This window comes from Megalobrama amblycephala, linkage group LG5 (genome assembly GCF_018812025.1).
Source record: "Megalobrama amblycephala isolate DHTTF-2021 linkage group LG5, ASM1881202v1, whole genome shotgun sequence".
In the NCBI taxonomy this organism is placed as follows: domain Eukaryota; kingdom Metazoa; phylum Chordata; class Actinopteri; order Cypriniformes; family Xenocyprididae; genus Megalobrama; species Megalobrama amblycephala.
Window position 1 is genome coordinate 1582181 of NC_063048.1, and position 21332 is coordinate 1603512.

Sequence of the window (21332 nt, forward strand, 5' to 3'; positions counted from 1 at the left end):
AAAACAAAAATTATTTTGTTACAAAATGACATTTTGTTGCCTGGAGCCCCCAAAAACCCTGAGTGTGAACGAAGAGCGCACAAGGGTTACGCTAGTAAGCACTACACTGTGCACACTGCGCAGTACGCGAACGCAGTCGGTGTAATGTGAGCCCTCCAGTGGCTGTGTGAGAAACCCCGTACAACCGGAAGCGGAAAAAAACTCCCGCGGCATGAGTTTCGCCGCCATTTTGCATCAGACCTATTGAAAAGAGTGAGATAGCAGACACGGCGGGATCTGGCCACTTTATCTTCTCTCAGTACATTTCTCTCTGGATTTATCCCAACACAATCCAAGCTATTAACTGACAGGTATGGGAACGTTCTCTTCAGCTTTCACGCGCGCGTTGTGTTGGCGGTGAAGCGTCGCTTCGGCTTCAGTAGAGAGTAGAGAGGGATCGCACCGGCTTCTGTGGCGGCACGCACGCGGCTCAGCTCACCACACGTCAGATCAGGGCTTTCTGACACATTTTCTGCATCATTCACGGACTATTGTTCGCTTTCTGTCCCCGTAGAGGTAGTGTGGTAAAGTCATGATGTGGCTGCTGATCAAACACGATGTCGCCCCCTCCCCTAACACACACACACACACGCACGCACACACACGTTGTCAAACAAACAAATTTAACACGTCCAACCACGACTGAAGTTTGTTGTGAAAGTGTTCTCGTGTCTTTTTAACGCAGAAAGCGTGTAAACAGTGGTTGAAAGGCTCATGTGGGGTGCAGAAACGCGCTTTATCACAGCGCAGAGTGTCCACGTAGCTCATGTGTGTTGTGGCCTAGCGAGTGTGTGTGTTCTTGTCATTCTGACACAACAAAGAGACACGGCCCGGTGAGAATACGCGACGATATGTCATTTTATCCACCCTGACTTGTGTTTCATGTGTTTGAGTTGATGAAGTCTGTCGCTTATTCTGTCATTAATCGCGTTATTTAGCGAAGTGATGCATTATAAAGCGCTGTTTGTGAGCTGCACTGATATCGTGACAGAAGTGTCCGTTTTCTCTGTAAACATCATCATCATCGTCTCGCGGCGCTCGTGCTCGTGAAGCGGGAACTGCTCGGCCGGCGGAACACGTGGAGGTCTGAGTGATGAGACCCTGATGAAACGATGCCATGCCAGGGTGATCTTTAAAGTGATATTATGATTATAATGTGTCATCATTAATAATATGCTGAAATATTAGTATAAATAACACGAATGTGATCATTACATATGCTGATGTCTACAGAATAGAGTTGCCAAATTCATCTCTAGAAATGTGTTTGCTGTACCACATTCGGTTTCTGCACTTAAGTATTAAATGCTAAAATCTCAGACATGAACACATTTTTTTTTTTTTTTTTTTTGCTTAAAGTCGCCATGAATTCAAAAATTGACTTATTATTTATGGACTATTGTAGTATTTATTATTCGTCCACAATGTATGATTCTCGTAATCTTGAATCAGAATATCTTCCCCTCCCTTTTGCAGCATCTCTTCCCGCCCTCATCATCAGAGAAGAGACCTGTCACTCACATTAGATCCACCAATAGCAAGCCACAACCATCCAATCAATTTCCCACAGACACAATCTATCCCCGCCCTACATTTTTTCTTTTTTCACTCGATTATGTCACAATAGGATCGAAAAGACTAATGCAACTTTAAATTAATTGTGCATAAATAAGTCACTCATTTCCACAGTTAACACATAATAGTACTATATATTATAATATTATTAGTACTTAATAACAAAGCTGTCAGTACATTTTAAAAGTAATGTGGAAGTTTATTAGAGCTGCACGATTTATTGCATGATACAAAATAGGGCTGGACGATTAATCGAAAAGTAATCAAAACCAAAATGCAGAACCTCTAACCGACGTAATTTTCGCATGTCGGTTATTTTGTTTTTTTTAATCCTGTTAATACTTCCCACTTAAAAACATACTACACGTGTGTAGCCATGTGACTCTGTCCCGTCCAGTCAGTGGCATAAAAGCAACGCTGGTTCAACACACAGTGATGGCGTGCGAGTGGTGAGCTTTGCGTCTTCACTAAACTTTGTCAGTTGTATTTGTTTTATGGTTTGCCAGTTTGGACATTCAAGCGATTTTAGACGATCGGATGTGTATTATTATATCGAGCTACCGTGCTCGCGCAGCTGCATTGTGGCACGAACGTTCATACAAACAGTAGCTGCGCAAAACATGAATATCGTGCGCACTGAGCAGAAACTGGTTGTCAGCGCTGTCCTGTGATTTATCACTAAAGTAGCTTAGAATCTCAACTTATTATAGCATATATTTTTCTACTTTTGAAGGAACTATTTACAACCCACAGCTTCACAATTAATAGAGAGACGGTATGACAAATTCACACACACGATCGCTCTCATTACTGGTGCTGTATTAATTTATCATCTGTATCTGATTTACAACGTGCAGAAATCTGTAAGAAATGTTACGAACCATAGGTAATATAACTTTAATCGTCAATCATATTTACAGTACAAACCTTGTCAGTGAACTATGAGGGCAAAAAAAAAAAGAGAAAAAAAGACGGAAACAAAATAATCGTTCATTAATCGTAATCGAGGAAAAATGTTCAATTAATCGAGGTTTTCATTTTATGTCATAATCGCCCAGTCCTAATACGAAAAATAACATTGAAATTGTGCTTAAACGTGGTTCTTAGTGCGATTATGAAATCTCAAAGTCTGCGATTATTTAATTTATATTTTTGCGCAGCTTGTGAATGAAGTACAAAGACTATAGAATAACACAAGACGCATCACTCGTATTGTTTTGAATGGGGGAAAAAAGTGCAATGCGCAATATGGCGGAATAAGTCCCGCCTTCTAAATAAGAGCCGATCGTTGACTAGTAAAGTCATCGCATCACTGCAGCTGCCATTAGAAGCTCCGGTTTCTATAGAAACAGTCAGACGCGCGCCTCCGAAATGAGGCACAAGAGACGCGCATTTAGGACTGCGCATTAGCTTGATCCAGCCTGAAAAACAGTTTTTTTTGTTGTTTTTTTGTCACGATTTGAGCGTTTGGGAAAATTTGAGACAGTTGTTGTCAGATTTCATTGGTGATTTCAAATATGAAATTTAACAGCTTTGGAGAATTTGATATTTCCCCATTCAAAGAGATGGGAGCTGCACTTGGATGCCCGAGAGGCGTTTCAGAGATGGCCGCCGAGTGAAATGATTTGTCTTAAAGGGACTTTAATGAAGTATAGCTCCGATTTCTAGTCCATCTGAAAGCACTGCGCGTTTGAAAAAGCAACACTCATCAAACATCTTTCCAGACATGAGAAGTGTTTATTAACATCTTGTCCAACAAAAGACATTTAATAACATGTTTTTACTCCAAACTCACTTCATAACGACAGTTGAGCATCCTTCTGTGAGATGATGTGGCTTCTTACACAGAATAAGACAGTCGTGTGTTTATTAGACATGTTTAATCAATCTAGGGCTGCACCGCGATTAATCGTTTGCAAAATAAAAGTCTGTTACGTAATATGTGTGTGTTCTGTGTATAATAATGTATATAAATACATGCACATACATGTATATATTTAAGAAAAAAATTATATTTATATATAAAATATATTTATATGTAATATAAAATATATATAAATATGCATATTTATTTATACATGTATATATTTCTTATATTTATACACGTATATGTATTTATATATACATAATTATTATACACAGAACACACACATATATTACGTAACACAGACTTTTATTTTGCAAACGATTAATCGCGATTAATCGTTGTGGAGCCCTAAATCAATCTTCCGTTTATTCAGCTTAGTGTTGTCACGGTACCAAAATTCCAGAAGTCGGTACCAATACCATAAAAAATGTTACGGTTCTCGGTACCAATTTCGGTACCACAGCAAAATCTGTTGGAACTATTTTACTATTTTATATAGCCTATTTTAAAAACATTAAATATGGTAATCATACATATAAATATTTGGAGTGTGCGTGTATGTTTGTGTGTGTATACCTCAATGAAATAAATTTTGAAATATATATAAAAAAATTGCTCAAACATCTATTTTGTAACAGATGTGTGTTTATTTTAGTTATTCCGTCAGTGAAATGACACACTACAGCCTGTGAAACTGAAATATCAGTGAAGATTTGGTAAAAGAAACTGATTCCATGTTCAATGAATAACTAATAGGATATTGTAAAATTCTCTGATAATCAGGTGACGAAATCGTCACATTTTCAAAATTTCAGTAGCGACTTGGTACCGAAGTACTGGTACTTTTGAAAACACTAATTCAGCTACAGCGATAGTATGATAGGGATTTCCTGGAATGACGCTTATCTACTTCTGCGGCAGGGCATATTTGGAGTTTCTGCACGATAACGCCCTCTGGCTTTCAGATGGAGAAGCATTTACTAATCACAGAGCCGTAAAGCTCTGACAAGCTGTGCATAAAATAATCGCAGCCTTTGCCAAATCATGTGCGGTTTAATTGCGATAAATCCTTCAGCCCTACAATGGGGGAATATTTGTGGGTCCTGATGATGTCAAATGTCTTGTTACCAGTAAAAAGTGGCCTACATTATTTTAAATATCTAGTCAGTGACAGAGTGTAAACATATTCCTATATTTCAGTATTTTCAGCCTTAGAATATTTTTATTCTGGTATCACCATTGTCCTGTGCATTGGGTTCAAGTCCAAGCCTATTCAATGTAATACCAAATTTAGCATTATAATCAACAGTTAATTTTTGGTTATCCTTTCACCATATGTCTTAAAGTATCGCAATAATATTGTATAGTGAGTTCAGGTATCGTGATATGTATCGAATCGTGACAGGTGTGTATCATTACACCCCTATTGACTATAATGTAAAATAATGCAATGAAGTAATGCTTGTGGGTACTGATAATAATAATAAAATAATAATAATAATAATAATAATAATAATAATAAAATATAATTTTAAAGCTGCAGTTCATAACTTTTTTTTTGTTCAAAATGTACAAAATTTATATACTGAGCAAGTACATCATGAATCCATTTTCCAAACCATGTTTTTGTCTTATCATGAATCACTACAGTACACCTATAATAAGTATTTATATTCAGACTATTTTAGACTGGTCGGTTCGCCACCGCAAGACGCATGCAGTTCTGTTTGTTAACCACTAGAGCACCAACAGTTACTGACAGCAGCTTTAATGAAGTAAAAATAAATTCTTTGTTTTGGCTTAAAATATTGCAATATCATTTCTTGAGTTCAGTATCATGATTTGTATCGAATCGTGACATGAGTGTATCGTTACACGCCTACAATATATGACAGTCGTTCTTTACCATGATATTATCTGAACCATCTCCACATTCAGCACTTTGGCATGATTCAGTATTTGGTCTGGGCATCTTTCTGTTTTCTTATTACTTACTAAAAGGGTCGGGCAGGTTTTTTTTCCTAGCAGCAGTTTGATTAAAATATCTAAAATATTCTATATCTAAAATATTAAAATATCTATGAATTTATAAGGCGAAGAGTGTATATTAAAGGCTGTAACTGCTCAGTTTTTAAAGGTGTAATTGCATCAGCAGACAGAATTGCAAAAACACTTGTTTTCAAACGGGTTATTCCCGAACGCTTCCCCCATCTGTCATCAGTCAAACAGATGGTCCTACTTCATAGCATTGATTGACTTTAATGTGTTGGACTGGTCGTGATGTTCAAACAAACAAAGCTGTTTTGAAAGTACCACAGTGTTTACACCTATCAGGCCAGTCAAACTAGAATGTTTTGTGAATATTGCATTGAGATACTAGGAAGTGCTTTAATAGAGTAGATTACACTTCAGCTTGAATCCACTTTTTTGTAAGTATGTCCTGATCCGATCTCAAGGATGTCTGGTATCTGGGCCATTTATTTATTTATTTATTTTTTTTAATTGATTGGTATTGGCTATACTAAAGGAATAGTTCACCCAAAAATGAAAAGTTTGCTGTTAATTTACTCTCCCTCAGGCCATCAAAGATGCAGGTGTCTTTTTCTTCAATAGGACAGTAAAGAAGATGTTTAGCTGAAACTGGTCCTCGTTGATTAATATAATGGAAGTCAATGGGTGCAGTCACTTTTTTGAGATTTGAGATAAAAAACAAAAAAACACATACAGGCAAAACAAAATTAATACCCGTGGATTAGGGGTGAAACGCTTCTCGGTAAAAAAATCGAACTGTACCGTTCTCCACACCCGGTTCAGCACACACTGACACTTGGGTTCATCTCTATCTGACGATGCAATACGCATCTATAATATGGTTTGTAGAAAATAAAACGGACAAACAGAGTTAGGCTAATGCATGTTTCTGTCGATGGATACGCATTCTGGCTTCCCCTAAACTTTGATCAATGCGAGTGCCGTATGCTCTATATGACCAGTCATTTACGCCGTCGTTACCCAGGTTTTGATAGCGCGCGAGCGCAGGTGAGAACTGAACATCATACGATGCTATCTGCGTTTAAACTAAACTCATTTAAGCCTTGCCAATTTAAACATTCAAGTGCAAGCCGCTGTGAGAAGATTTGTGCACTCATCTGAAGCGTGTGTACAGCGCGCAAATATTGAGGTCTCTTTCAAGTCTTGTGTTTGAACGAACAAATTCACACAAAATTGTCAACATACCTGTCTTGGCGAGTGTCCTAGCAAGCATTGTCTTAAGTGAACTTATACGCTCGAGAAAGAATGCATGTGTTCAGTATCAGTGCATTGATCCGTGCATTATGTCTTAAAGGGTTAGTTCACCCAAAAATGAAAATAATGTCATTAATTACTCACCCTCATGTCGTTCCACACCCGTAAGACCTTCGTTCGTTCATCTTCCGAACACAAATTAAGATATTTTTGATAAAATCTGATGGCTCAGTGAGGCCTGCATTGAGAGCAAAGCCATTCAAACTCTCAAGATCCATAAAGGTACTAAAAACATATTTAAATCAGTTCATGTGAGTACAGTGGTTCAATATTAATATTATAAAGCCACGAGAATACTTTTTGGTGCGGCAAAAAAAAAAAAAAAAAATAACTTTTTAACTCTATATATGGGCTGATTTCAAAACACTGCTTCAGAGCTTTATGAATCGAATCAGTGAATCAGAGCGCCAAAGTCATGTGATTTGTGAATTTCGGCAGTTTAGCCGTTTGATAGGAGATCTGAATCACTAGTTCAAAACAAAAGATTCATAAAGCTCAGAAGCTTCATGAAGCAGTGTTTTGCAATCAGCCCATGTAGATATTGTTAAAAAGTCGTTATTTTGGTTTTTTTTTGTCGCACAAAACGTATTCTTCTTGCTTTATAATATTAAGATAGAACCACTGAACTCACATGAACTGTTTTACGTGTGTTTTTAGTACCCTTATGGACCTTGAGAGTTTGAATGGCCTCACTGAGCCATCAGATTTCATCACAAATATCTTAATTTGTTTTCGGAAGATGAATTATGGGTGTGGAACGACATGAAGGTGAGTAATAAATGGCATTATTTTCATTTTTGGTTGAACTAACCCTTTAAAGAGACCAGCAGCCCTTGCATTCCTGCTGTCTGAATATGTTTTTAATGTTAATCAAACAACAAAAGACAAGGAAATCACTCATGACTGAATAGTAGCTTAATAATTAATAATGATTGATCTTTATTTAATTTATACAGTGGAGATTACATGCAATGTTATTCAATTTCTGCATCTTAAAACTGAAAAACCTGAAAAGCTTTATTTATTTGTATCTTTGCTTTACAGAATTTATTTGTGCCGTTTGATTAATGTTCTTATTTTCTATATTTTTATTTGACATGCCAAAACCGTGAGCCTAAAACCGTGATACAAACCGAACCGTGAGTAATCTGAACCGTTGCACCCCTACCGTGGATCCTGATGATTCGTTGAGGTCTTATGAAGCGAAGTGACCGGTCTGTGCAAGAAACTGAACATTATTTACAACATCATTACCTGTAATCCACAGCCTCGGCAAACTGCCCAGAGCGCGTTCATGGCGGTCAGGAGCGCAAGCTTTCTGTTGCCTAATGACGTCTGCGTGGGAGCAAACTCGCGCGTTAGTTGACGCTGTATCTTTATAATAGAGAGGGAAGACGCGCATGTTGTATTGTCCATCAAAATTGTGCCTTTCCTGGATTCTGCAATTTATATAAAAAAAAACAAGATTACGTTCACTTAATAATGTTGAACTATCCCTTTAAGCCTGATCCTTTATTTTACGTCAGCTGTCATGCAGGTGTCGTGCAGTAGGTGGCGGTATGCACCTTCAAGTTAAAGGACATTAAGTATTAAAGGACAAGAAACTCAAATGTGCATGAACCAATGAGGTTGTCTGTTCACTCACGCATTCGAGCTTCCATGTTTATCATATTTAATGCACATTTTTGTAACTATAACTTGAAAGTTATTTATTTATTGTTTATTTTTATCTGCCGTCAGACTAAGTGAGACGCTGTTGCCATAATGTGTTCCTTGCTTTAGACTCGACTGGCATTCTGACACATCGAGCTTCATGCTTTCTAACCTCCTTTTTTTTTTCTTGCACTTATTCTGCTTATTGTGCATATCAAATACGAAAAATTTATGATAATTGTGACCACACAGTCTGTTTACAATGTCTACTATTGTAACAGATGTTTACATCTACTAATGTCTTTTAGATATTGACTGATATTGGTTTTTCATTACCGATACCAGTTATTTGCATGTTTATGTGCCCAATAACTGCAATTACCGAGTCCATCTCATCTGGCGTATTATCAGAATTATTGATAATGTTTTTGTCGGCCTCTAGATTATGAAATACCAGCTGACAGAGTGCTGTTTTAATGCATTTACAGAACGTCTCTCACAGAGATAATTAATTTCCACAGTGCTGTGATTATTTAGATGTTTGTCAGCTAAATAAATGTTATATAGTAGACATTAATATAATTTAAGGAGTTTTAAATGAGTGGATCTTGTTAAAAGGTACATACGATGGCCATCAGCACTATGGACGAAACTTCACGAGACTAATGATGATGAGTGCAGATGAAAAAGAGAATTAAATTCAGCACTTTTATTTCCAACATGCACTCATTCAAGGCTGTTTTATTTAATTCATGTAAAGTTACGTCTTGTAACTCATGACTTGACGGATTACATGGCTCTGTGAGTTTGTCTCTGTTTTTTAGCGCCATGTTTAAACTACAAAACAAACCTTTATGTAACAAATCTTAGTTGTTTTGTCTTTGAACACCGTTGTTGACTCATCTCCCGTCATACGCAGTGCTTTAAAGGATTAGTTCACTTTAAAATGAAACTTGTTAAATATGGATATATATATATTTTTTTTTTACACAAACGCATCGCTTCGCTTCAGAAGTCCTTTATTAACCCCCCGGAGCCGTGTGGAGTACGTTTATGATGGATGGAGACACTTTCTTCAGCTCATACTCAGTTCACTCCCATTATAAAGCTCGGATGTAATATTTCTCCGATTGTGTTCATCAGAAAGAAGAAAGTTGTATACACCTAGGATGGCTTGAGGGTGAGTAAATCTTCAGCTAATTTTCATTTGAAAGTGAACTAATCCTTTAATGGCGGTCTTGCGCGCAATTCTCAAAACGGCCACAAAATGGAGCCATTTATCAGTGAGTCCGATATTACAAAAGCGTTTATTATTATGGGAAAACATAGTTTGACTAGTTTCAATGCGATGCACAAGTCGTTTTTTTCTATGTTTTGACTCTCCTAATAACTATATGTAGACTACAATAATAAAAATGTGTTATCAATTTTGTGAGTAACAAACAATATATAATGTTGTTGTTTTATAACATTAATACATTTTGTAGTCTAGATGGTTGCAAATTTCTTTGTTTTGGGATGTTTTATTTAATCTTTCTCATTTGATAAAGAATGGATGTTAAATCCAATACAACAAAAAGCAATACAATAAATAAGTTACTTTAAATACTGTAAATATTATTATTTGATGGTTTAACAGGTCATCTGTATCTCTACTAAAAACTTCCTCCATAGTGATGCAGACAGCCGTCAGGCTCCAGATCACGTAACTTTGACCCAGTTTTGGATTAATTTGGCCCCTTACATCTGCGCAGGTCACGGAGACATGGCCACGGAGCATATAAATGGAAATGGTACGGATGAACCAGTGGAGTCTTCAGCTGCGGTTACCCATTCAGAGCACTTCCAGACACTACTAGAGGCGGGCTTACCTAGACAAGTTGCAGTCAAACTAGACGAGATTTACATAGCAGGTGAGACATTATGCATCTAACATAGGATTTCATGTGCTGTGGTGATCGTTTGTGGCTAATGGAAGCATGTCGCACAACTTCCAGTGTTTTGTGTACTATTTATTTATTTTTTTTAACTATTGAGACTGATTGTTTATTTACGGAGACTTATTTCCTCCACGGAATAAGCAAGGTCTCTGTGAGATAAACTTGCAATTGTGAGAAAGTCCAAATTGTGAGAAAATGTGGCAATTACCTTCTTTTTTTTTTTTAATGTGGTAAAAAAGTCCAAATTGCCAGATAGTCGCAGTAAACTTTTTAGTCTTTTTATTCTGTGGCGGAAATGAATTGTGAGATGTAGGATGTCCATTTCAGACAACCGAAGCTTGTTAACACATCATTAACCGTTAACCGACAAGATTGTTAAATTAAAATTAAATTAGAATGGATAAGTGTGTCTGTGAACCATTAAAAAACTGCGACAAGAAGTATATGCTGAGTTTCGGTTAATTTTTGTGACGCGCTTCACAAACAAGTTCATGGAAAGGAAACCTAGACGGCAGAAAGCGCATTCTGTTTTTCTTTTTTACAAAAGCACAATGTTTTGTTTTTATTGTGATTGTACACACACAAAAGTAAACCTTTACAGTTTCGATACTCTTATCTGTATGACCATAAATGGGTATTTTAAGTTGTTTCCGCTGTTATAAGGAAAAAATTAAAGTGATCGCACAGACGCCTCACACACACACAACACATCAGTTCTAGCATTGCTAACTTGACATCGACCTGTTCATTATTAAAATAATATACAGTCAATCAAAAATAAAAAGTTAGACTGCTCAATTTAAACGGGTAGTTCACCCAAAAATGAAAATTGTCATCTTTTACTCACCCTCATGTTTTTCCAAACCTTTGAGTTTCTTTCATCTGTTGAACACAAAAGAAGATATTTTAAAAGAGAAACAAAAAATATAGGGCCCTATAATTTCCGTGATCACGGAATCGCGGACAGAATCGTGGAATCCATTCATAAAAACGGAATTTACTATATAACGCGGAATGTCACGGAATTTGTCAAATTTTTGATGAATGAATTAAAAGCAGGTCAATACACGTATATCGCGATATAGACTAGTGACTGAATATTAAACCACGAAAAGACTATTTAAACATGAATCCTGCATGCCTGTGTGACTCTGAAATTAATAATGCGGAAGCGCGGTTTCATTTACCTCACACCGTCTCACACACAGTCGCGCGGGCGCATGCACACTGAAGCACGTGCGACGGTCGCGGTGTTTTCGTCCTCTGTCGCCTCACTATGTGAACGCACAAATTCATCTCCAGAGCTGCTCTGAAAGTCACTTCATCAGCATTTAACCGCTTCGTTTGAGAAAACTACCGTCATAAACACAGAGAAACTCAAAGCTCTGGGCAAACCGTCAAAATAAAAGTTCGATTTAACCTGACAGAAACATATTACTGTTGTACAGTAGAATTTAGATAAATTAATTTAATAATAAATTATTAAAATATATTTTAAACAATAATCTCAATGTTTCTTCCATGTTTTAATTTTAACAGTAAAGCTCTGTTGTGCAGCACATTGTTTGGCAAAAAAGTTTAATTTCATGATTAAAAGATAAATTAAATGGTATGCGTTCATTTGATTGCCAGAAAAATTTAAATGCACAACAGAACTTGTGAAGAAAAAAAAAATCATAAAAATATATTTTTTTTAATTAATTAATATTGTTGTTTTTAAGAATTCAATTAATTAGACATGCTTTTTGATTATTAAAATGGAATTATCCCATTAAAATGGAATCCAGAAAACAGAATTTGGTAAAAATAAAATTTGAGGGGAAAGAATAAAACCCTAAAAAAAAAAAAAAAATTTTGTTAAACTTTTATTAAATTGTTGGTAAATTGGACAAGATTCATTATTTCAATAAATTAGACATGTTTTTTGATTACTAAAATTTAATTTAACCATTAAAATGGAGTAAAAAAATAAATAAAACTGAAAAAAACAGAATCCAGAAAAATTAAAACGGAAAAAATGGAATTTGGGAAAAAATAAAGCGGAATTTGGGAAAAAATAAAACAGATTTTATAGGGCCCTAAAAATATATTTTAAAGAATGTTGGTAACCAGACAGTTGACGATAGCCATTGACTTCCATAGGTGTTTTTTTCTTTTTTTCTATGGAAGTCAATGGCAATCTTCAACTGTTTGATTACCAACATTAAACAAAATATCATCTGTATTCAGAAGAAGAAAGAAACTCATATAGGTTTGAAACTACATTAGGGTGAGTAAAAGATGACAAAATGTTAATTTTTGGGTGAACTATACCTTTAAATAGTCCGTAGTACAATCTGTGCCATTCATGCCAAGCACATTTTTGCAAATGTGAAGGATGATGATTTATGTGGGTATTGGAATGCGAGTGCAGTACAAAGTAGGGCTGGGCGATATAATGTTTCATATTGTTCGGTATCGATAATTATTGAGAATTTTAATAACTTAAAAAAAAAAAAAAAAAAAAGACCTTTTTTTTTTTTTTTTTTTTTTTATAAATTTAAGGCAAACAACAAATAATTTTAAAACTAAATAAATAAAATGCAAACAATTCTTTCTTATATTTTATATGAAGATTAAATAAATAAGTGTTAAAGAAACTTAGAGCTGCACAATTCTGGGAACTGAGAAACACTTTGTTTTTCAAACTAAGATCATGATTCTGAGTGACAACTAAGTGAAATACTATCCAATGTACCAGAAGTTTTGATAAAATATTAATTGCTGCAGTCTATTTTCAAATTTTAAATTGAATTAATTAATTTTTAAAAAATCTGTTTGGATGTATGATTCAGAGACTCACTCGTAAATACTCTTGTTTCATTACTGGATGAATTGGTGTGTTTGAAAGAATCTGTTGAATGAAGATTCAACATCAAATACATTTGTCACTTGTCGCCACCTGGTGGTGAAACAATGCAATTGAAAAATCCGTCTTTTTTTTTTTAATCGATAACATAGACCTTATTATTTATATCTGAACTGAACTATAAACTTTTATCTCAGTACTTCTGTGATAATTTGAATATTTGTAACAGAAATAAAGATACCGTGTGGTTGAAAACACTGTTTGTGCAGCTGTTAATACCGACATGACAACTGCTCTCTCAAGACGAACTTTGAAGTAGATCAACTATAAGATGTAAGGAAACCTGAAATGTCCTTATTTATTCACAATCTCCTCGTCGCCGGCAGGTACAGCTCTCATTTTCGTGTGTTTGTGTGTTCTGAACTCCACAGCGGCTTGTTTGCGTGTCACTTGTAGCGCATCTGTTTGTGATCCAGGGACCGAGCGATCTTGAGAGATGTTCATGCAACCGAACTTCATGTCTGTTTACATTTTAAAGCTTTTAAGTGAAACTATATTGAGAGATATATCGGGAAAAAAATTCTATCGTTATCGATGAAGGCCTACCGTCGATAAATATCGATACCGTTTTATCGCCCAGGCCTAGTACTAGTTTACATATGTTTAGCATCCAAATACATCTCAAATATGGAAACATTTGGATTAATGCCGATTGTGAGGTAGGTTTCAGTTTCGCTTGAAATTAATTCGTTTTGGCTAGGCGTTTATACAGCTACTTTTGTTTTTCATTCTTCTGTTCTGAATACCATTAAATTGAAATGAATTGTTGTGGAGTGAGCAGAACTAAAATAGCCTATAGTTGTGTTTATAGTGCTTGTAATGCTTAGCTTTATTTACTGGTATTTAGGACCCAAGCCACTAAGGCGCAGGGTCCTCTTGATCCCCTAAGGATTATTATTATTATTTTATTTTTATTTTTTTCAACCTTCTGTGGCTTTTTGGGAGCCTTAACTTGCTCAAAAACTCCTGAAAATTGGCACACATTGGAATCCACGACCATTAGGACGCCACAGAAGCTGGGACCTGGGCGTGGCACAAGGGCTCTAGGGCGCCCCCTTGAATGGGGTTCAAAAACTTTGTCCATATATCAAACACGCTTTCATGTATTAGTATGAAACTCTGTACACATATAGACCTCATCGGGCCGAACAACTTTCGTGCTCATAGTTAGACAGCAGCCCGACAGGAAGTCAGCTATTATGGGTTGTTTGAAAAACTCATGCTCTGGAATTTGATATACACTCCTTAGGTGATTAATCCGATCACCACCAAACTCGGTCAGCATGAAGTCAAGACACTGAGGATGTAAAATTGCCAGCAGATTTGCGAACAGTCTCGAACAGTTTGGCCGTGGCGAGGCTAAGTATTAATAGCGAGGAAAGGGAAAGGGGAAGTGTCATAACTTCTGCATACTTCGATTTTGATAACTTCGGCTGTGTGTTCGTTGTACGAGGCTGGTCACATGGATGTGACTATTGTGAGTCAAGGTTATAGCGCCACCAAGTGGCAGCAGGAAGTGTCACTTTCAAAATGCATTGAGATCACCCTCTTATTTTTAACAGATTTGCTTCAAACTTCATCAGTATAATGTCAAAACATAGCAGATGTAGACCTGTGAATGTATTTGTGATATCTTAAATATCATTGCCATGGCAACACATCAAACTTTAATAATCTCTATTTTTGAGGCTCTTAGCATGCTTCAAATTGCATGAAACTTGACACGCACATCAATATTGTCGACCAGTAGATATAGGCAATCCCTTAAAAACAGGCATGGTGGAGGGGCTCAGTAGCGCCACGTATTGACTAAAGTTAGGGGGTTAGTTTTACCTACAGTCACCAAACTCAGTACGTATGTTGTTCTCATCAAGCCAGACAACTTTCTAATTTACAGCCATTAGCTCAGACCAACAGGAAGTCAGCTATTTTGTTTTGAATGTAAATTTTTTTGAAAAAAAATCATGGTCTGTATTTTATACTACTACTACTACCTATTGCCCGCCATGCACAGTTGCCCTGAAGCCATCGGGCTTGGGCCCATCATCGCTGCTTGCAGCTATATTTTACATTTGTTATAATAAGATGTGATTTACTCATTTTTATTTATTTATTTTTTTTTTTTTTTAAATCTCAATTTTATGTGTAGTGTGTTTTTAATCCATGCAGCAAATGCTTTCAAAATAACTTGAAAAATTACTTTAAAATAAATTTTAAAACCATTTAAGCAATAGTTAACTGGGTAATTATTAGCATCACTAATGAGAAATGTAAACTCAGAAAAGTCAAATTTGCAGAAGTTGCAGTTACCTTTTTTATTTTTTTCATGATTCCATATTCATTTGCCCGATAACTAATATGCAGAACAATTGCAATGTGTAAAGCTGTTTGGTGGTCAGATAAAAACATTTATTTTCATCTGTGTGTCGGACTGTCTACTCTTCTCTTGGGAATGCATGACTGTTACAGTAATTTATGCAAACAATACATTGAAGCCATTGTTTTGTCCTTTTGACCGTATGCAATGCCATTGTTGGCTGTTATTTGTTGACACTCACCAAATGGCACCATTTTATTGGTCAGTGTAATATTGGAGGAACCGAATAACCATTTGAGTCAACAAGTGTGAATATTGGTATCGGCTCAACTGATTACTTCTAAGTTTGCATGAACTGATTTGTACCTTAAGAGCAAATTAAACCGTGGAAATAAGTTTGGCGTCAGGGAAGCATACTGCCAAATGCACACATGCGGGACAATGACAGCATCTGGTCATGATTCGATGGTTAGCGCTTATAAAGCACTGTCCATTAGATCCCATCAATGGCTCTGCTCTACTGTGTCAAATTACACATGACATCAGTCGAGGAAATGACAGCAGTAGTCCAGATCTCCTCTTTCATCAGGATATTAAAATTGTACCTTATTATATCCAGTTATTTTAAATGTATTGACAGATTGTGGTGGCTTAAGTATGTGTTTTTGTGCAGGGCTCGTGTCTCACAGCGATCTCGATGATCGGGCGATTGAAGCACTGAAAGAGTTCAATGAAGAAGGTGCACTGCAAGTTCTCCTGCAGTTTAAAGACAGCGACCTGTCGCATGTTCAGGTATGTTTGAGAAAGCAAAACTAATGCATTTGGACATCTAATGTTCTGAGAACACTTTCATTTCACCTGGTTTTTCATTTACATGTCTTCGGCACTCATTATTGTTTAATTTTGACACGTTATGATTTCTCTTTAATTGAGATCTGTTAAATCATAATAGCTAAAATAACAAAGCATGGATTAAAATGTACATAAAGTGAAAATTACAAACATGATTTGTTAATCAGATATGTAATGTGGGCTTTAGTAGAATCACTTTTTGAATGCAGCAGTTATCTAAGTTATGTGTAATTATCATAAATCAACTTAATAATAAAGTTAGGATAGTTTTCATTGTTTTTTGTGGGGGGTTTTTACCCATGTAAACTATTAAACCAGTGAAATTTCTCAAATCCAATTTTGGTGCCACCAAAAAAAAAACTACTTTCAAGTTCAAACATTGTTAAAGGCAAGTAAAAAGTAAGTAAAAATGAGAACAAATAAACAAATGACAAGTGATAGCACAAATATAAACTTCGATTTTGATTTACAAGCTTACGATTTGATTTTCAATCTTCAATTGAATATCTCTTCATCTGGTATATATATCAGGTACGGTACGTTAGAAATCCTGTCCGTTGGTACATTATAATATTAAAGCTTAAAATTACCAGCTGATTTGTATACAAACATTTAAATTGCACAAGGTAGTTTTTATAATAAGCTTTTAATGAGTTATGTTTTTGAAATGTAAACATTCAAAGGATGGCTTTCATATCTTGTTTCCATATTATTCAAACATGTAATAAATATTGAAGAACAGGTTAAGTAAAAATATAAAGAATATGCAGTACAGTGCATATAATATATTTAGCAAAACACTCCTCTAGAGTTTATTTTTCTCATTGACTAACAAGTTTATGGCCATTGAATGGCTTTCCTGAGGTAAATGTAACATCATGTGACATTGATTACAAGCTGTTTTATTGATGTCTTTCTGTGATTGAAACACTAATTGATCGATTACATGAGATGATTCATATCAGTAAGTTTTACTGTATATTTCAGCATTCCTTCTGATGTTCATTCATGTTTATTTGGTGCTGTAACTAGTAGTAAAGAGGATCGGTTCAATATGGCGCTACAGCGATCTGTCACCACATGTTAGAGACACAAAATGGTATTTGTTTGAATTTCGTGATAAAATTAGAGTAATTAGATTAAAAGAATTTGAAAGCTAAAACTTTCATATGAAAGTCACAAAGCTTACTGCGTTTTATTGGATGGGCGGCGCTACAAATAATGTTTGAAAACCGAAAACAGCTTTGAGTAAAAGATCGATTATTAAGATTGAATAATCAATATTGGTTCATCAAAATCAAAATCGAAAAATTGATATTTTCAACCCATCAAATGTAAAGTAAAACTTTACTGTATAAATCAAATATCCATGGGTTTCAAATACGTCACTTCCGCTATGCCCGCCGCCATATTTGTGACCGGTCAGAGCTGCGCGCTCTGTTTAAGTCTATGGTGACAGCAGCTACAACTACCAGAGGAAGGCCAACAAAACACTGGCAGAAGGTTCACAACAAATTTACAATATGTCTGGGATATGTGGTGCTGTTAGCCGTTTCAACAGTCGTCAGAACTGCAAATTTATTTGATCCCAAAGGAGTTAGATCGGCAGAATTATTGGCTTCATTCAGAAAGGACCACACCACTGGCAGCCAAACAGCAACGCACAACATTAATAACTGCTGGGACTGTCATTTACATAAGATTATAATTGTATACAATATTGTATTAAAATATTGTGAATTCTAGTTGCTGTGTTTCGGCGTGTTATTACAGGATGAACAAATTCACGACACGAGCTGCCTACATTACTTAGTTCAAGTACATGCGTGCATGATTTTGTGCAAATATAAGTTGTAATTTTATGTCTATCTTGTATAAATATATATGAATTACCTTATATAGGATTTGTTCCGTTGAGTTAATTAACTTTGTTTACGGGTTTTTATTCTCTTCAGCTTCAGCGTGCGCAGCTCAAACAGCAATGATTAAGTCATTAAAATGTTTACAGTAATATTAAAATTTTCATTTTTTTTTTTTAAAAATGATACATTATTTTTAATAACTAGCTCTTATTTTGTTCTTGTATTATATTCAGCAACACATGGTTTGATTAATAAGGATCCGAACAATAACAGATTTTTTCTCAAGTATTCATTTTGTAGTATTATTTGAGCTGCGCGCGCTGATGAACATCCGTAAAATAGCGCTTTAAGTTAATTAACTCAAAGGAACACATCCTATATAGGGCAATTCATATATATTTATACAAGATAGACATCAAATTACAACTTATATTTGCACAAAATCATGCACGCATGTACTTGAACTAAGTAATGTAGGCAGCTCGTGTCGTGAATTTGTTCATCCTGTAATAACAAGCCGAAACACAGCAACTAGAATTCACAATATTTTAATACAATATTGTATACAATTATAATCTTATGTAAATGACAGTCCCAGCAGTTATTAATGTTGTGCGTTGCTGTTTGGCTGCCAGTGGTGTGGTCCTTTCTGAATGAAGCCAATAATTCTGCCGATCTAACTCCTTTGGGATCAAATAAATTTGCAGTTCTGACGACTGTTGAAACGGCTAACAGCACCACATATCCCAGAATATTGAAATTGTTGTGAACCTTCTGAGAGTGTTTCGTTGGCCTTCCTCTGCTAGTTGTAGCTGCTGTCACCATAGACTTAAACAGAGCGCGCAGCTGTGACCGGTCACAAATATGGCGGCGATAGAATACAGTGACGTCACATGAAACCCATGGATAGATGAATCCTTATTAAAGCTGCATAAGTTATTCAGTCAAGAGCAGTGAGGGATCTTCTGATTTTTGTCTAATGCGCAGATATAATATATTGAAACACATCTGATTTTCTCCCAACTCTTTGTTCATTTAATACATAACAGACTGTTTACAAGGGTATTTGTCCATCTTGTATTTGTTCATTGTTAGACATGAAAGAGTGCACAGAAAACCATCAGACCTTGTGCGAGTACTGAATTAGTTCTCTTCAATACGTTCTTCTGATCGAATGGTTTAAAATTGATTGAATGTATAATTGGAACAGCTTGCGAATGATAAACTTTCATTTGTCAACAGGCAGTCCTTACTCCCATCCTCTTGTAGGCACACAAACACTCCTGCTCACCTATTGCTCACGTTTCTAACAGAATAAAAGTGCCTTCCTCTGCGGCGTGATGAAGACATACAGACAGAGGGAGAAACAGGGGACCAAAGTGTCAGACTCCACTAAAGGACCAGATGAGGCCAAAATCAAAGCAAGTTTACTTGTTCTCTCTAGCTGTTCATTCTCTTTCCACTGATAACTTCAGTAACTGTTATTTAAGTATTTTATTTGCTGCTTCTCCAGGCTTTGCTCGAGAGAACTGGCTATACGCTTGATGTGACGACAGGCCAGCGCAAGTACGGTGGTCCTCCTCCAGGGTCGACCCATGCCGGAGTACAGCCCACCGTCGGCACAGAGGTTAGTGCTGTAGTCGATTTTAATGTCAGTAAGACCAAATGACGGTTGCACAAATTGTACCATCAAAAATGTATTGTTAAAATGTTTTATTATGTCTGATCTTGGTCTGATGATGTCTTTTAAACATTCATAGATTTTTGTGGGAAAGATCCCGAGAGATCTGTTTGAAGATGAGCTGGTCCCTCTGTTTGAGAAAGCTGGGCCTATATGGGATCTGCGTCTGATGATGGACCCCCTCAGCGGGCTGAACCGAGGATACGCCTTCGTCACCTTCTGCACTAAAGAGGCTGCGCAGGAAGCGGTCAAACTTGTAAGCGATTGTCCTTATTGTTTGTCTCTATCCACCTTGTTAGAGTCAGCACAGTTTTGGGATTCTGATTGTAATGTTTCCTGCAGTGTAACAACAACGAAATTCGACCTGGTAAACACATCGGCGTATGCATCTCTGTTGCCAACAATCGTCTTTTTGTGGGGTCCATCCCTAAGAGCAAAACTAAGGACCAGATCGTGGAGGAGTTTGCCAAAGTTACTGGTAAGTGTTGGTGTTATCCAGATGCTTGCATCAGGGGTCGACTGACATGTCTGTTTTACACATTATCGGGAAAATCAACACTGATAGTTGGTAATAGTTTTTCTATTTGCACTGGAGGGTTCTAGCAACAATATTATAAACTTTAAGGAAGGAAACTGTTTAGCTTTCATCTTAATTCATTTAATTCAGTTGTGAATAATAAAGATGACACTTGTGCTTCGTGCCGATCCAATCATTTATTTTCTAGAGTGGTCTAGTTTGTTACAGTAAGGATATAAACTTGAGCTTTCTATTGATGATTTATGTAGATCTCAAGTTAAAGGTCCCGTTCTTCGTGATCCCATGTTTCAAACTTTAGTTAGTGTGTAATGTTGTTGTTAGAGTATAAATAAAATTGGTAAAATTTTAAAGCTCAAAGTTCAATGCCAAGTGAGATATTTTATTTAACAGAAGTCGCCTACATCGAACGGCCAGTTTGGACTACATCCCTCTACTTCCTTCTTTAATGACGTCACTAAAACAGTTTTTTGACTAACCTCCGCCCACAGGAATACACAAGAGTTGCGTTTGTAGAGTGTGTTTGTCGCCATGTCGTCGAAACGCTGTTATTTTCATCCCGCAGTCCAATCACCGGGTCTGATTCCGGCTCAAATTGATAGGGTAAAATTAAAGACATGTTTACAATAACACTGAGCGCGTGCATCTCCACGTTATGGTAAGAGGCATGACCTTTCCGGGCAAGGTTCGCTAAGCTGCTGTCGAATCACAACACAGGAACCGCTGGCACAATCAGAACTCGTTACGTATTTCTGAAGGAGGGACTTCATAGAACAAGGAAGTCATCAGCCCGTTTT

At 36.3% G+C, this 21332-nt stretch overlaps 1 protein-coding gene across 1 annotated transcript in view; it reads left to right on the top strand.

The window, feature by feature from the left end:
* Window positions 1-193: 193 nt before the first annotated feature.
* Window positions 194-21332, top strand: part of syncripl (synaptotagmin binding, cytoplasmic RNA interacting protein, like) — a 31342-nt gene continuing 10203 nt past the window's right edge. Inside the window, exons 1-7 of the mRNA XM_048190355.1 lie at window positions 194-350; window positions 10195-10353; window positions 16279-16397; window positions 19633-19740; window positions 19833-19946; window positions 20080-20256; window positions 20343-20478. Coding sequence (XP_048046312.1) covers window positions 10206-10353; window positions 16279-16397; window positions 19633-19740; window positions 19833-19946; window positions 20080-20256; window positions 20343-20478 — 802 coding nt within the window. The 5' untranslated portion in view covers window positions 194-350; window positions 10195-10205. The remainder of the gene's footprint in view (window positions 351-10194; window positions 10354-16278; window positions 16398-19632; window positions 19741-19832; window positions 19947-20079; window positions 20257-20342; window positions 20479-21332) is intronic.